The sequence below is a fragment of the Lactuca sativa genome, chromosome 5, assembly GCF_002870075.4.
Source record: "Lactuca sativa cultivar Salinas chromosome 5, Lsat_Salinas_v11, whole genome shotgun sequence".
Taxonomy (NCBI): Eukaryota; Viridiplantae; Streptophyta; class Magnoliopsida; order Asterales; family Asteraceae; genus Lactuca; species Lactuca sativa.
The window spans coordinates 104,933,786-104,950,947 of record NC_056627.2 but is presented as its reverse complement, the minus strand read 5'-3'; the positions used below and the strand labels follow the sequence as shown (position 1 = coordinate 104,950,947).

Here is a 17,162-nt window from a genome sequence, read left to right as displayed (position 1 = left end):
GAGTTGTTGTAAGCTTTGAGGACGAAGCCTAATTTAAGTGGGGGAGAATTGTAACATCCCGAAATATCAAGAGTAGAGTTGAAGGACTAAAAGAGTAAGTTGTGAAAGAGTGACTCGGCGAGTCCATGGATGGACTCGGCGAGTAGAGTCGCGACTGGGTCGCGTACTAAGTAGCCGACTCGGCGAGTCGGTGAGGAGGACTCGGCGAGTAGGCGCTGATTGGAGAAAACCCTAATTCTTGGGGTTGAGCCCTATATAAAGAACATTATGTTTTCCTCCCAGCCTCTTTATCACCCCCTTGAGCCCCAGAAAACCCTAAATCGCGGAGAAGCACCATTGTTGAGTGGATTGGAGCTTGGAGAAGTAATTATTGAAGGAATTTTGAAAGATTGAAGGCTTGGAGCAAGGGGCTTTGCTTGGATTCGAATTACATTGCAGTTGGGGCATCCATTGGAGGTAATATCTCGTTCTTGGGCTATTGTTATGTTGTTTCTTCATTTTAGGGTTTGTGGGAACTTGCCTATGGATGTAATTGGAAGTCTAGAGGTTAGATCTGAGGTTGCTACCTCAGATTTGGAATGGAGAAGAATCAGAGAGCATGAAAGTCCCTGTGTTGGAGTGTTTAGTGAAGCTTTCATGTCCCAAACCCTAAACCTAAGTGCAAAGAGCCTAGATCTCGTTGGATTCACGTAAAGTTTGCCACTTTACGTGATGAAGGGGTTGTAGGAAGCTAGATCTATGTTTTGGATCAATTGCATGGCTTGGATTGCTTCTGTTTGGATTCAGACCAGTGGTACTCGACGAGTCACACGGGTACTCGACGAGTTGTTTGAAGATGAGCCGGGACTCGGCGAGTTGGAAGAACAACTCGGCGAGTTGGATGAAGATGGCCTGAAACTCGGCGAGTTGTATGAACAACTCGGCGAGTAGGTTGAAGATAGCCATAGACTCGGCGAGTCTGTTCCTGGACTCGACGAGTCTTGTTGAAGAGTTCCGATATTCTCTGGTTGAGTCGAGAATCAGTGAGTCAAGGGATGACTCGGTGAGTTGTATGCGAGAGGACTCAGAAGTTGTGGGACTCGGTGAGTCTCGGGGTGACTCGGCGAGTTAGGTCGCGGTCTGAGTGAAGTTCTGAGTATGGGAACTCGGCGAGTCATCGGGTTGACTCGACGAGTAGGGTCAGTCAGGGGTTGACTTTGACCTTGTCTTTGACCAAGGGTTGACTAGTTGTTTCCAGGGGTATTTTGGTAATTGTTGTTTATTGTTTGAGTTCAGTGCATTGGTGGCTGTCCAGAGGTGGAGATCGTATCAGTGATCGGAGCAGCTTGGGTTGTCCGTTCAGTCGGCAGATTTGAGGTGAGTTATCCTCACTATATCTATAGGGTCTACGGAACCAAGGCCGACCCCTTTATCGGATGGAAATTCGGGTAGTGTCTGTTGTTATAATATTGCGGAATATGGGCCGGAAGGCATTATATGTTGTGGGCCGGAAGGCATTACATGTTGTGGGCCGGAAGGCATTGCGATGTGGACCGGAAGGTCATGGCCTGGAAAGGCGTATGTGTGTAATTAGTATGTTGACTGATTCGTAGGGCGATGTTATGCTAGTGTCCAGTTAGGCCGGTATCTTGGTTAGGGTAATGATATGTTATGTGATCTGTTGATCGATTTGCTGACTGTGATCTGTTGTATGATTATATGTTATGTGCACAGTTGCTTGGTCTGGGGTTTGACTCGATATGTATGGCTGTTCTATGATCTGTTATGTTATGTGGGCATTTTATGTTATGGGCCGGAAGGCGATATGTTATGGGCCGGAAGGCAATAGGTTATGGGTCGGAAGGCGATGTGTTATGGGCCGGAAGGCAATATGTTATGGGCCGGAAGACGATATGTTTTGGACCGGAAGGTCGTGGCCTGGAAGGGCATATATGTGGTTGGTATTTTGGGGGTATCTCACTAAGCTTTCGGGCTTACAGTTGTGGTTTTATGTTTTCAGGTTCTCAGGAGTCTGTGACAAGGCAAAGGCGTGATCGTACCGTTCCCCGCGTTGGTGTTTTATGATTTGAACCTGGGAAAAAATACTCTGTTAAATAATGTATTGAAAACCTTTTTGTAACAACGTTATTAAAATGGGTGGTTTTTGAAAAGTTTTAATTGTTTTGAAATTTTGGTCGTTACAATATGGGTTTCTCAAAAAATAAACGGGTTGACCCGCCAACCCGTTTATATTCTTAATAAAAAAAATTATTTTATTTTTAAATGTATTTATGTATCAAGTATTAATATTTAATAAGTATTATATAATATATACCATTGATTCATAGACCATTTGATTGTTTTGACATTTTGACTCGTGGTGGATGGTCTAAGGTCGTAAGTCGTGACCTATAAGGCTAAGTCTGTAACATGTTTCTATGAATGTTTTTAATTTTCATTTGGATATTTAAGACTTAAATGTCTAAAATTCGGACCCACCAAACCGAATCTAACCCACGAACCCGTCAACCTGTAAACCCGTATAAATAAATGGGTTGGTGGGTCATATATGAGTTTACGTTTTAAAACCGCCCACCCGTGACCTGTATATTTAAATGGGTCGTTTTTGGGTTGACATATTTTAACCCGCCAACCCGCCAAGCCGAAGAGGACGCGATTGCTAGGCCTAGTTAAAATTACATTTTACCATAATAAATATCAGACGCTTTTCCCCAATTTTTTTTTCTTCAAAAGTAATGGTCTCAAACCTATTCCATATCGAAAACCCTCCCCGCCTGGAGAATCTTGATAATTTAGTATTTATCCGATATTCCTCGGAACCCCTTGTCCCTTTCGCTTGTCGATGTGCCTTTAAACTGTAAAATACGCAGAATTTTGTTTGTCTAATATAGCAGTTCGATTAACTGGTATCTGCATAATTTTGCTATGAACGAGGAAATCTGGGCAAATGGGTTTTCCAAGACCCGGTCCGCCTTGGTAGATGTTACAAATTTTGTTGGGAAAAGAGGGTATTCGTTGATTTCCAAATCAGGCGTTAACACTGAGGGTGATCACAACAAGGATGAAGCTTTACGATTTGGAAAGAAAGAACGTCTTGCAACAGAGAACTATAAAAAAGAAAACTTCGACAAACAGATTGTGGATTCTGTATTGAAGCCTCATTTATGTAGCCACATTGATTCGTTAAACGGGAATGCCATAGATCATAAAGCCAAGGTACCATGTGAAACCAAGGAACCATGTCCACCAGGTGTTCGACATAATGCCGACTCTCATACTACTCCTAGATCTAGTAACGATGCGAGATTATCTACCCGATCATCGCCCATATCATTACCCACAAGGCCACTTGATAGACTAGAAACAGAAAACGATGAAAGAATCGACTCCGATGAAAATAATTTAAAGGAACGAGTTGAAGCTAGCATCAGCACCAACAATGGCGATGATCTTACTCCTGACAATTCTGATTTCAACAAAGGAGACTATCTAGACTTTTCAAGAGTACTGGATTCCCAGGAATCTAGGTCATCTTGTTTAGAAAGATCCATGGAACAAAAGGGTGGTATGGACTCCATCAAAGCTTGTTCATGTTCTTTTTGCATGAAAGGTAATTTGTAAAGATTCATCTTCATTTATTGGATCAAAAGTTGTTAATTGGTTTTTTTATTTTGTTCATCAGTTGCTTACATGTGGTCAGATCTCCACTATCAGGATATCAAAGGCAGAATAGCTGGTGAGTTTGTATGAAATATTGAAATATTCACTTTTAAATCTGCTATTTTGCTGTTTTCTTTCATGTGCATTCATATTTCATATGCTCATTGTGTGTGTAGCAATAAAAAAGAGCCAGAAAGAAGCTAGCATTTTGGTTAAGAGAAATAGTAGAAATAATGAAATTGGAAAATATGGGCAACAAAGTAAATTCTCAAAATTGGAGTCTGATCTTACAGATAAGTGGAGGTCTTTTTTTCTTCATATGGAAGACATTTTTGCCCTTGAGAGCAACCAACTTGTAAGTTTCACTGTTTGAACACTCATTAAGTTTTCAATCTTTATAGGGATAAATCTTTTCTTTAAATAAATTAATGTAATGAAGGGCAAATAACTAAAAGATAACTAGAACATATATACATGTGTTTCTTTTTGACAAAAGTAACAATCAAACAGTTTTAACTTTTAAACCAAAAATAAAAACAAATGAAAACGAAATTTATATATTTCAATAGAAGCACAAAACATAAAACTAAATAAAGAAGATGAAATGTGTGTTTTTCTTATATGTTTCAGTTTGTTACAAAACGTTTACCAATTTTGATTTGTGAGATTTGAACTGTTTTTTGAATTTCAGGAATCGAGTTTATTGAAACTCAGAGTTTTGAGAGAGGACTGCAAAAGTGATCTAAATCCAACGGAAGGAATCAATTTAAATAAAAAATAGGTCTCGTCTCGTCTGTTCGTATTATTATAAAAATATTCATTTCTGTATTTCCAGTAAATATATATATATATTTTTTTTATTTGTAGTATCGTAAAAATATAAATTTTTGGTATGTAATGTTTTTTAGCAGCATGCACAATGTTTTAGATTTTAGCATTTGTTTAATGTTTAGGTTATCTGTGATTCTATGTTGACTCTTGGCTATATCTGAATGATGTTTGGTTATAAGTAATTCTAATTAGCACCATAATTAGAAGAATAAATTACATTTTTGGTCCTTGTGTTTAGATGCTTTTTTTGGATCAGGTCCAAAAGATAAAATTTTTGCAAGTTTGATCCTTATTCGTGGTTTCCATAATGGCATGGGTTCATGTTCAAAGTAAAATGACTGTTGATTAAATTAGGAAGGCCCACATTCAGATCTCGTATGCCCATTTTTCAATGTCACTTATAACAAGAACACACGAAAAGCTTTGTTATGTGAAATTTGGCATCACTTTGACTCGTTAATAATGACAAAAATGATGCGGATATAATAACGGCTACAAAGTGAAACGGCTATAAAGTGAAAGTAAAGCTTTATCTAGTCCTTAGGTTACTTACATACATGTCCAACTCTTCATGATTATCAGGAGTTAAGTTAGGTCTTAGGCCCCGTTTGATACGCATCTTTTCAGATTCAAACAAATCTTTTTGGCTGAATGGATCGGAAAGACTGTTTGATTTGCACAAAAATGGGTCTTTCTCGGTAAGATATATCTTTCCCAGAAAGCCCCAAAATCATATATTTCTGGTTGAATGAGCTGGAAAGACAATTATACACCAAACCCCGCATTTTTCTTTCTTTATTGTATTATTAATTTTTTTAAATAACTTTTTTAAAATATATTTTTTATTGAATTATTAATTATTTTCATCATTTAGCACAGTCAATCAGATGTACAATCAAACATCATTGTTTCTTTCTCAGTCAGAAAACTTTCTCAGACAACACTTTACAGTAGGGGTGCAAATGAGCCGAGCCGAGCTCGAGCCTGGCCAGGCTCGGCTCGGGCTCGTTTAAGTTATATGAGGCTCGAGCTCGAGCTCGGCTCGATTTGAGCTCTCTTGTACTGAGCTCGGCTCGAGCTCGTAAAGAAATATCTAAGCTTGGCTCAAGCTCGGGCTCGACTCGTTTGTTATCTGACGTGCCTAAATAAGCTTAAGCTCGGCTCGAACTCATTAAGAAGCTCGTTTACTAATACCCTAAATCCGTAATTCCTGTAATATGTTTTTATTTTGATATATATAAATAATAATAAATTAGATTATGTAAAGGCTCGTTTAGGCTCGCGAGCCTAATCGAGCTTAATGAGATAGGCTCGAGCTCGAGCTCGTTTAATAAACGAGCTTATTATTAAGCTCAAGCTCGGCTCGGGCTCGTTTAAAATCGATTTCGAGTCGAGCTTTTAACGATCCGATCCCGAGTAGCTCGCGAGTAGCTTGACTCGTTTGCACCCTACCACACAAAAACTATCAAACGGAACCTTAGTTTTATCTCCTATGTATAAATTCATGTATATGTTTAGATTATAATATACGATTACAATTCAAGTTTGTTACTCTATTTATGGTATCAGAGCGGTAAGATACCTAATTCCTTTTTTTTTTTTCAATTGCGATCTTCACCATGACTGCTACCAACCAACAGCTCCTTGCCGCTACCTATCTTGCATCTACGAGTTTAAACTTTCAAATTCCCCTATCTAGCATCAAATTGGACAGAGACAATTACCCCTTGTGGCGCACAAACATCATTTCGGCTCTTGAATGCTTCGATTTGGATTCATTCATCCTCAATCCGGCTCCTCCACCTGTAACAATTCCACCTCCTGTTGTTGAAGATGCTGACGTTGGTGACCTAATTCAGGATGTTGCCCCTATTCCCAACCCAAAATTCACTACCTGGAAAAAGAGATCATTTTGTCATCCTTTGGTTGAAATCTACACCTTCTGATCGGACTCTTGCCACTGTTGTCCGCTCCTCCTCCTCTCAACAGGCGTGACAAGTACTAGAATGCATGTTTCAAGCACAAAATCGAGTGTTAGGTCATAAATCGTGGTTTATACTTTGTTTTTCATAGATATTAGAGTTCTCGGTCTAGGACCAAAAACACCATAATTTTGGTGGTGTTTGGACCGAAATCTCATGTGATTTTGGTTGGGCTTAATGTTGTTTTTGTTGGGTTTAAGGCTGGGCCTTGTTATTTGGTTTAGGTATATATAATGTTATTTCAGCCTTGTAAAGAAGCGAGTGAGAGACGTTTTTGTGTGACTCCATAAGCTAAGGACGTGATTTACAGAGAGAACGAATTGTAATCAGAATCTTATGTACCAGACTATCGTCAATATAGTGTTCATTGAAGATTCATCTTGTGTTCTTTGTTCCATAACACGTTTTGCATTAATCACTAGATTGGGATTCCACACCAATTTTCGTGAATCCGATTGATACGTCACGATTTGGGGTTTTACAATTGGTATCAGAGCTAAGGATTGGTATCAATCGGGTTATTGCAAAATATTAACGGTTTTTCTTGGAGCTTCTTTGTGTTTTTGATTTATTTTTGACAAAGTTTTTGTCATTGTTCATCGTGTTCTTCACTATTTTAAGGAGTTTGATTGAATTTGGGAACAAATAATTGAAATTTCTTGTTTTTGGCAAGTTTTGGGTGTTTTTGGTAAAACATTTGCGAGATCTCGGTGGCAGACCTCGGTCTTCGGTCAAACCCTAGGAGTCTCGGCGGACAACAACGATTTCGGTTAGGGCGCGTGTTCTTGGTCAGGTTCTTGGTTGCACCTCGTTCTCGGTCTGTAGCCTCGCAGGTTCTCGGTGCGCCTTCAATTTTCGGTTTACTTTTCGGTCCGCATGTTCGGTGCGAGATCAAGGTCAGCTCCACTTATCGGTTTTCAAGATCTCGGTTAAGATTATTCGGTCTAACATTCTCGGTGGTATTCTCGGATTTTCAAGATTTCGGTCAAGAGGCCTCAGATTCTTGGTCTAAAACTTAGTTTTCGATACAAAAGCCACGTTTTCGATTAAATAACCTTGTTTTCAGTCCTAAAGATTCGTATTCGGTCAAAAAGTCACGTATTCGGTCAAATACCCTCATTTTTGGTCTTGAAGCTTCATTCTCGGTCTAGAAACTTTTGTTCTCGGTCAAGGTTATTCTTTGGACAAAAAGTTTGGCTTTCGAGGTTTCAAGTCAAAGGGCATTGTTCTTGGCTACACAATCAAATCTATTTTAGTTGGTAAATAATAAGTTCTGACAACAATACTAAAGAGGTAAGTGAAACTTTCTGCACTCAAGTGTCACACCCCCAAACCAGAAAGGCGGAAACGTTCGGGGGCGGAGGACGTCATATTCAGTATCATAACAGTTCATAGAAAGGAAAGTACACACCACCATATATATAAAGGTTTTCAAAATGTCTACATAATTGTATTGTTTACATGTTCAAAAGATAAATACATAGACATCTTTCAAAAGAAGTAATTAACGTCAACGCGTTATTCCCCAAAAGTTGATTTCCAAACCTGCTTAGCGGTTCCCTGAGAATACAAGTTATTTCAAAGAAAAAGTGTCAACAATTAAGTTGGTGAGTTCATAAGCGGTTTTGAGAACTTGTATGCCCTTCCAAAGTTCGTGCGTTTTCCAAGAAAATCCCTTATTTTCTTATAAAAGTATGAAATGCATGAGAATATTTGTGTTGTAAAATGTAGATAGTTAAATCAAGAAAATCCCTTATTTTCCTATTAGTTGATTGTTTTATATACAGGAAAATCCCTTATTTTCCAAAAGTAACAAGCAGTCTAATGTCCAAGACCAAAAACCGAAAGCAACTAACATGCTTTAAAAGATTGGGGCATAGTTTGATATAGTAAAACTATAAGAAGATCGCAGTTGTTAGATGAAGAATAGTTTTAATAGCTACTCGTTCATAAATCAGAAGTACTATAATAATTGTATATCCGATGAGTTTTATAACCATACTAAACATAATATTCCTGTAGCAACGTTCTTCAGGCGTCGTAGCGTTATGACAAACTGTCACCCCAAAGGACGGACTGTAGCTAACAGTCAGGGCGCGGGATCATGACTTCCCGTATAGATCTATACACATTTGACACGTTCTCCCTACTGGAGACTCTGGTTATAGACAGGACTTGAAGTGGTACCTTTTAGCAAAAAGGTAGTATTTGAAGATGTAAACGTCTCATGGATTCTCAACTAAGTCTGTATTAAAGTAGTAGTTTTGTATGCAAAGTTTATTCTTTTTCACAATGTTTGACAAAGCATAAATCATAAGTTCTTTGAATGCATAAAATGGTTTAACAATGATGGTTACTTCAGATACTATGTACTTTGTATAAATCTAGTGCATGCAAGGTATAACAAGAGTTTTCATATAGTAGTTATGAATCACATATGATTCATTTGATAAAAACGAGCAAAGTGAAACTTTATGTAACACACGATAATAACCGTGTGTTTACTTGTATTCTCCCCCGAAATGTATTAAAAGTACATTATAAAGTATTTGAAAGTGTATGAAAGGGGGTACGAACTCACTTGATTGAAGTGGTTGATTTGAAGTAGTCGAGAGAAGAATCGAGCAGAACTTCGACATGAAGAGTTAAAAATGGGGGAAAATCTCGGGATTCTCGGGAATCTCGGGAACACAAAACCTTCCTTCGGGACTTGAAGGTGAAAACCGGGGCTTCGGGAGGGCTTTGGGAGCTTAACCGCAGAGTTTCAGCACGAGAGATGGAAGAATGAAGCACCTAAACCCGACACCCCAAGAGTTCTATTTATAGGGGCATTTCTGGTGTGCCACGTCGTGGGGGCCTGACAGCCTCGAATTTTGGACCCCGAAATTGTAAAATCCGTAACTTTCGCATACGAGCTCCGTTTTCGACGTTATTTATATGCACGCGTAGCTGAAAATGTTATCTACAACTCTCGTTTAGACTTCATCGGCAAATTTTGACTTTATTTTTAATTATTTATTTTTAACGGGCCAGGACACGAAAAGTCCGTTAAAAATCCATAACTTCTTCATCCGATGTCCGTTTTCGTCAGACTTTTCGCTGTTGTGCTACTAATGTTGAGACCTTCGATTCTTATTTAGGTTGTTTTGGTCAAAAGTATCTCGAGCTCTATTTCGAGTTTTTAGCTGTCTACTGCTATACCCGAATCTTGGAAAAATAATAACTTCCTCATACGAAGTCAGATTTGGACGTTCTTTTTATGTACGCTCACGGTTTGATGTGATCTATAACTTTCATTTAGATACTTAAGGCTAAGAACTATTGTATTGAAACTTCGCGTTTTTCATTTAATCGGTGTTGCCATTTTTGTCGGAAATCTTAGAATGGTCATAACTTCTTCGTTATAACTCGGATTTTAGGGTTCTTTATATGTACGAAAACCTTGATACGATTCCTACTACTTTATTTAACCCAAATAAGATTTTAGGAAAGTTATATTTTGACCTAAATTTGACTGGTGTTACATTTTATTGTCTCAAATTATCGGGTTGTCACATCATCCCCCTGTTAGAGGGAATTTCGTCCCGAAATGAGAGTTTATGCAGAATTGATAACTTGGCTACAGATAGGAGTTCATTTGATGCTCACGTTCCTAGGTGAACTCAGGTCCTCACTTGGCATTCCAGCGAACCTTTCACTATCGGGATACGACTTTGCTTCTTTCTTTTGACTTCACTGGTATGATAACTCTTCTTTGTCGAATGTGTGTTGAGTGTTTTTGTGGTCTGCGAGAGTATTACACCTTGTACCCTACAAGTAGTGTCTACAGATCTTCAGAGAAATTACCATTGCTCCTGACTCAAGATCATGTGTTGTATAGTTAATTTCTTGCGTCTTAGGTTGTCTTGAGGTATAGGCAGTGGCCTTTCCTCTTGTATAAGCACGCAACCAAGCCCTTGGTTGGATGCATCTCCTTTCACCACGAAATCTTCTATCCCCTTTGAGAGGGATAATATCGTTGCGGTGCACCAGGCTTACTTTAGCGTTTGGAATGCTCTTTCTTTTTTACAGACAAGTCTCGTGCTCCTCCAAGTGAGAAACTTGGCCTAAAGAATCCTCTTCTGAGGAGTTTTTTAGGCTCACTAGGAAGTTCTTGCATCTCATTTGGAGCTAGACGATAAGGTGATTTGGCTACTGGGGTAGCACCTGGAACTAAGTCGATTCTGAATTCGACTTTGATGGGATTAAAACAACTTTTAATCTAAGAAGATCGATTAGATCTTGAACAAGTATATCAATATGAAACAACAAGAACACAAAATTAATAACAAGGCAAAACGCAACAATAAGAACAAACAGCTTGAATCAAACGTGTCGAATGATTAAATATAATCCTTAGAAGAGCTCGATTAAGAACATCAACTGTAAAGGATTGGAAGATTACAAGAGAGCAAAATCGTAAGACTCTGGAATGCTAAAACTGAAATCTTGAATCTTAACCTAATATGCATGCAAGCGATAACTTATATACAATACATAAAAGGCTCTCGGTTGGACAGGCCCAAACCGGAGAATACAAGGCTAATCTACGAGCCCAAAAGACGCAACATAAAACAGAACTTCAGCCCAACAGACTTGATGTTGTTGTGGTAGTCTCGGTAGTCCTTCTGGAAAGGTTTCGGGAAAGCCGTGTACTTCGTGGAGGTTCTGAATGTCCTTCACTTCTTGGCACATCTCGGCGATGTGTGCAAGGAATGCATGATATTCCTTTCGTAAGCACTTTTGAGCTTGCATACACGAAATGATGAGAAGGTCCGTACTTGGTTCGTTGCTGTAAATAAATAGAGCTTCGTTGTTTAGGGAGGTTAGGACGAACTGCTTTATCAAAGCACCTGATGTCGGCTCGATGTAGACTTAACTAAATCCTACTGATTATGGTGTCAAAACCTTGGGGTGGATTAGATGTCGTGAAGATCTAAAATAAAATATGACTACTCATGATTTAGGGAAAAGGATAGGTATTTCAAAGTTTATTCTCACGGAAGCACGATCACTCGCAGTCTTGGGCAGTCTCCGTCCTGAAGTTCATAGTAGAACTCAAACCTAGTTTCTGAGTTTGGAATTGACTCGTTATGCGTGTGGTATTTCTAATGATCTGTTGGTAATACTTCAGGATGGTTGCAAAGGATGTAGTACTCCTCGCATAGGTGCTACAAGATCCTGAAACTAGAAACTAATTGGTGTTGAGACCTGCGATTCTCATTTAGGTTGTTTTGGTCAAAAGTATCTCGAGCTCTATTTCGAGTTTTTAGCTGTCTACTGCTATACCCGAATCTTGGAAAAATAATAACTTCCTCATACGAAGTCAGATTTGGATGTTCTTTTTATGTACGCTCACGGTTTGATGTTATCTATAACTTTCATTTAGATACTTAAGGCTAAGAACTATTGTATTGAAACTTCGCGTTTTTCGTTTAATCGGTGTTGCCAGTTTTGTCGGAAATCTTAGAATGGTCATAACTTCTTCGTTATAACTCGGATTTTAGGGTTCTTTATATGTACGAAAACCTTGATACGATTCCTACTACTTTGTTTAACCCAAATAAGATTTTAGGAAAGTTATATTTTGACCTAAATTTGACTGGTGTTACATTTTATTGTCTCAAATTATCGGGTTGTCACATCAAGCCTGTAATGATAAAATTAATCATTGTCATGATCAACATGAATTATTAATTAGGGAAATTTAGTACCTTAAATATGAAGGATACACTCTCAGAAAGGCCCAAAACCATTAAAAGTAAAATTAGAGACCCAAACAAAAGATTTAAAAAGAATTAAGGAAGAATACAACATAACATGTGACCACTATGATTTTAATTAAGAAAAGATTGTCATTCTAATTGCCGAGCTTGACACATTGAAAATTAAATTTGAAAATGCAAATTTTAATTTTAAGAAATTTGATGTGTCAAGTAAGAAAGTTGAGATAATGATTGAAAATCAACTTAGATGGAAAACAAAAAGGGTCTAGGGTATAAAAGTGTTCCCCCTCCATTAAATGATAACTATACTTATACTCCTTTAACTAAGGAAGAAATGGCAAGGGAAGCACACCTACAGTATGGCAAACCTACGGTAGTTGAGACAGTAAATAATAATAATGATACTAATGCTTCTACTTCATGTGCAGATAAGGTCACAGTGCAAGATGGGAATGAGCAGAACCAAAATAATTTTAGTTCTACTAAAAATGATTTACAAACTTGTGATGCTGATATTCCCATTGTTGAAAAATCCAAGCCACAAATATTTGTTAAACAGTCTGATAAATGTTCATGTGCTTGTACTTGTGGAAGTCCCATGAAACAATTTTTTTTTGGACAAGGACCAAGTCACAATCTTATTTATTTGAAAAGAAAAACTTGTTTTAACTGTGGGATTCCTGGTCACATTACTAGAAATTGCCCACATCATTCATATGTTTCATACTATGAACAAGGTTGGCAGAATGTGCCATGGAGGAGATCTTCCAAAAGAAATCTTTCGAGGTCACGTTCACGCAATGGTGATCAGAATGCTAAAAAGGACAAATATTAGTCCCAAGGACCAAAAGGGCTTGTGGGACAAGAAGTCTAATTTGAGAGATGGTTAAGCCAAACCGAAATCGGCAAGGTCGCATTCATCTCAAGGATCTTCTTCTAGCTCACACTTGAGATTTAAATCTAAATCAAAAGGTAGCTCCAATTCAAAATCAAATGGTGAAGCACTCATTAGGTTAAAAATTAAAAGGCTTAAACCTAATTACCAATGGGTTCCCAAAGGTCAAATTTATGAATCGTCCAAAAGTCTTATAACTTCTTCATGTTTCTTATCTAATAAATAGGATATGTCAGGGGAAGGAGTTCTTTATGTAGATGGTAATGGTAAATCCAGTTTCAAAATGGACTGGGTTCCAAAAGTCAACTAATTTTGCACTCTGTGTCGTAGCAGCTATGGAGGAATATCTTCAGACTTCGGTCTGTTGATAGTGGTTGTTCTAGGCACATGACAGGAAACATATCTCAACTGCACAACATTTAGAACTTTAATTGAGGGTATGTGTCCGTTACAGGAAGGAAGAAAATAAAGGATAAAAAATGGGGATCATATCTAATGGAGTGATGATTTCTGAATATGTTAACTTCGTTCCGGATTGAAACACAGCTGAGTCTAATAACGTTGCTGTCTCTGTGTGTTGTTCTCAGATTATCTGGATGCAACTTCAATTACTGGATTACGGTTTGATTTTCTTCTCGATTCTTCTTATTTTTCTTAAAATGATTCGTTTTGGTTTCTAATATTTGTTTGTTTAAATTTATGCATTCATTTTATTTCCTTTCTCCCTCTTGCACAAATTAAGGGGGAGAAATCAAAAACAAAAAAATTATAAAATCAAAAATTCCAAAAATATGTCTTATGTTGTAAGTGTTACTGGGAAGTGATATGAAGTCTAGTGCTAAAGGGCAATCTGAAATACGTGTAATGCACTGAAGCTGAATTGTTCAAACTCTGTGTGCAATGTGATGATAGGCACGAAACATTCAAAATGAAAGGACTAGACACTTTTGAGAATGAAAGGATTTGACAGTGTTAACTCATCAGGACTTAGATAGTTTCATTTGGACTGACCATATGATGCTTGGATAGATTGAGCAGTGAGATATACAAGGGAGCCTGTGAGATACATTAAAGCTACTCATCGTCTAGAATTATGGCTCAATACGTCTTCGATGCATGAACTTATGTCCTTAATTCCAGTGCTGATAGGGTGACTGGGGGGTTCGGATAAAGTAGGTCGGTGTGAAATTGTTTTTCTTTTTTATTCTCAATGTCAGTCATATGTTGCCCCCTTTGCGTGATCGGAAGATTCGACCCGAGACACAACATATGTATATCTATTTCTATGCATCATCTCTCTATCTATCTATGTCATTCATATGTTGTACCCTCTATGTGATTGGAAGAGATCCGACCTGAGACACAACATATGTAACCTTCTATCTCTCTAACCATCTATCTATGTTAGTCATATGTTGTCCCTTTGCGTGATTGGAAGAGATCTAATCTGGGATACAACATATGCATCTCTATATCTATATTCTCTCTCAAATAATTGAACACTCACCTAAAGTAAAGAGCTCTTTGGAATTATTTGATTGCTAGGGTATGTCGTGAAGTGGGGAACACATTGTAGCGTTCTTAAAATTGAATTGGTTCATGACTAAAGGTTGACTGTAGATCTCGCTGCCGAATTTAAGTAGACAACAATATCCTTGGTCGTCGTCAGTTAAATGGTCTATTTAGGAATAAAATTGCAATGTATTGACACTTATAATCTGTCTAACTTACAAATATCCTTTGTGTTTAAGTGGATAACAAATTTTCAAAATTGGTCTGGTCAGTTATCTTTACCTAAGAACTGATGGGTTTTGAGCATTCTAACACTTCCTAAGTGTACATGCAACCCAAATAACCTTGGATCTATTTTCGTCTAATTATCATGCAAAGTTGAATTCCAAGGTTATATTCCTATCTAGCATACATGGGGAAATTTTTTTAACTTGAATGAAAAATAGAATAACTTACCTTGTTGTTGCTTATGTTCCTTGAAACCTTGTGAACCTAGCACCCCAAGTGTGATGCCTCAAATGATTCACACAACACCAAATGCTCTTGGAAAGACTTTTGAGAGAACACACACTTCTTAAAATCGGCCTAGCCCTCTTGTTTCATATGTGTAGCCTATTTTGATGGAGAATGGGATTCTTATATAGTGTTGACACATCTAGGGTTACACCATGTAAACCCTAATGTGTCATGACTCTTCATTTCCATGACCCATGGGTTTGTAACTCCCATGGAGCATCTATGGAGCATTCTATGGGTGGAACCCAAATTGATAATCCATGGAGCTTCTTAGCCCACTATACAAGATATGGATGATTTACATAATCAACCCATATATTTAATTAGTTATCTTTTTGATCACTTAATTAATTTTAAATTAATTCTTGATCAAACTAATTAAATAATATTATTAATATATTAGAACTTATAATATATTAATAATCTCCAAGTGTTATTTCTCTCATTTAGTCTATCCAATTGCATGGTGCCATGCAACCCAAATGGACCATGCCGGGTCGGGTCAAGTACTTACCAGAAATAGTTATGGACTTAGACACCTTATCCAACAGTCTCCCACTTGGATAAGTCTAATAACTATAACTGCAGTACTTCAGGAACCGATCGGCAATCGTAGCTCTTTCAAGGTCTCTCGGAACTGAGAAGATGATGATACGCCATTTAAGATAAGTGATCATATATTCCTCTGTTCTAGATATCAGTCGAACAAATACATGGAACAATGTCTTACTTATTGTCTAGCAGTTTGTTTCTCGATTTCCGATTTGTTTGACAAAGAACTTAATTTAACACATCAAATTAGTTCTGGCCGGGCCCGGTACATAGGTCAAAACAAAATCATCGAGAGGCCCAGATATCAGCTTCTAATCCAAGAAGGAACAGAGAAACTTCGACTCATATGTTTGTTCTACCACTCATTGAATTATACACAAAAGCACGTTTTATAACATCGAGTTACCAATGCGTTTTCGTACAATCAATGCATAACCAAGTCGTAAGTAACAAATCATATCTCTAGGTTTGAAGACTTATATGATATTTGTTGGATTAGTGTCTAAGTCCATAACTATTTTGGTATGTACTTGACCCGATGGTGCATGGTCCTTTTGGGTTGCCTTCACCAAAGCAACTTGATAGGATGAATTATGGAGAGAAAGGATTAAATATGATTTATTAATATATTATAAGAATAATATATTAAAGGAGAAATCATATTGTTTAATTAATATTAGTCAATAATTAATTGGTAATTAGTTTTGTGACTAAAAGAGATTAATTAAACTTAAGGGACTGGAATTGTAATTATAAGATAATTGAAATTTGGGCCATGGATTACCTTATATTAAGGAGTAGACGAATTCTATGGGGAAACCCAAGAAGAAATCGTCCAAGGCCTTAAGGAAAGGGATCCATGTGTTGCTTAGGGCTTAAGCATCCAAATTAGGGTTTCCTTGTTAGATAACCCTAATTGCCTCCTATATATACATCCCTTATGACCCAAAAACGTGGCTAAGCATCCTTCTAGGGTTTCACACGTTTTAGGGAAGCCTCCATCCTCTCTCCTCTTCATCCTCTTGCTTATGGTGTTTGTGAACCATTAGAGGAGTGACATTTGTGACTCTAAGCTTTCTAAAGCCAATACAAGGAGATTTGGGATTGTTATTGCTACATAAAAATCAAGGTAATATCTTAAACCTATTCTCATGTTAATATGATTACTTGAATGCTAGAATTAGGGTTTATAGTCTTGGATAACTTGCATGTACAATAGAGAAACCTAGATCTAAGCATTAGGGTTTGTATGAGCACATAGGATGTTCTTATAGTCAAAACTCCATCAGTGGTATCAGAGCCTAGATTGGTTTCTATTGTATTGATGCTTTGTCTGATTGAAAAAAATTTGATTTTTGTGTTTCTGGAGGCTGGACTCACCGAGTCCATAGATGAACACGCCGAGTCCATGCTGACTCGACGAGTCCATGCTGACTCGACGAGTCCATG

At 37.7% G+C, this 17,162-nt stretch overlaps 1 protein-coding gene across 3 annotated transcripts; it reads left to right on the top strand.

Moving 5' to 3' along the window:
* Window positions 1-2,723: 2,723 nt before the first annotated feature.
* LOC111915169 (uncharacterized) lies at window positions 2,724-4,635 on the top strand. Of its 3 annotated transcripts, none has more exons than XM_023910846.3 (4): window positions 2,724-3,610; window positions 3,683-3,736; window positions 3,954-4,015; window positions 4,352-4,635. In XM_023910846.3, the coding sequence occupies exons 1-4, from the start codon at window positions 2,926-2,928 to the stop codon at window positions 4,439-4,441; spliced, it is 891 nt and encodes a 296-aa protein (XP_023766614.1). In that variant the 5' UTR covers window positions 2,724-2,925; the 3' UTR covers window positions 4,442-4,635. The 3 variants fall into 3 exon arrangements, with proteins under 3 accessions (XP_023766614.1, XP_052619945.1, XP_023766613.1); XM_023910845.3 differs by having other exon boundaries at window positions 2,725-3,610; window positions 3,837-4,015; XM_052763985.1 differs by lacking the exon at window positions 3,954-4,015.
* Window positions 4,636-17,162: the final 12,527 nt, after the last annotated feature.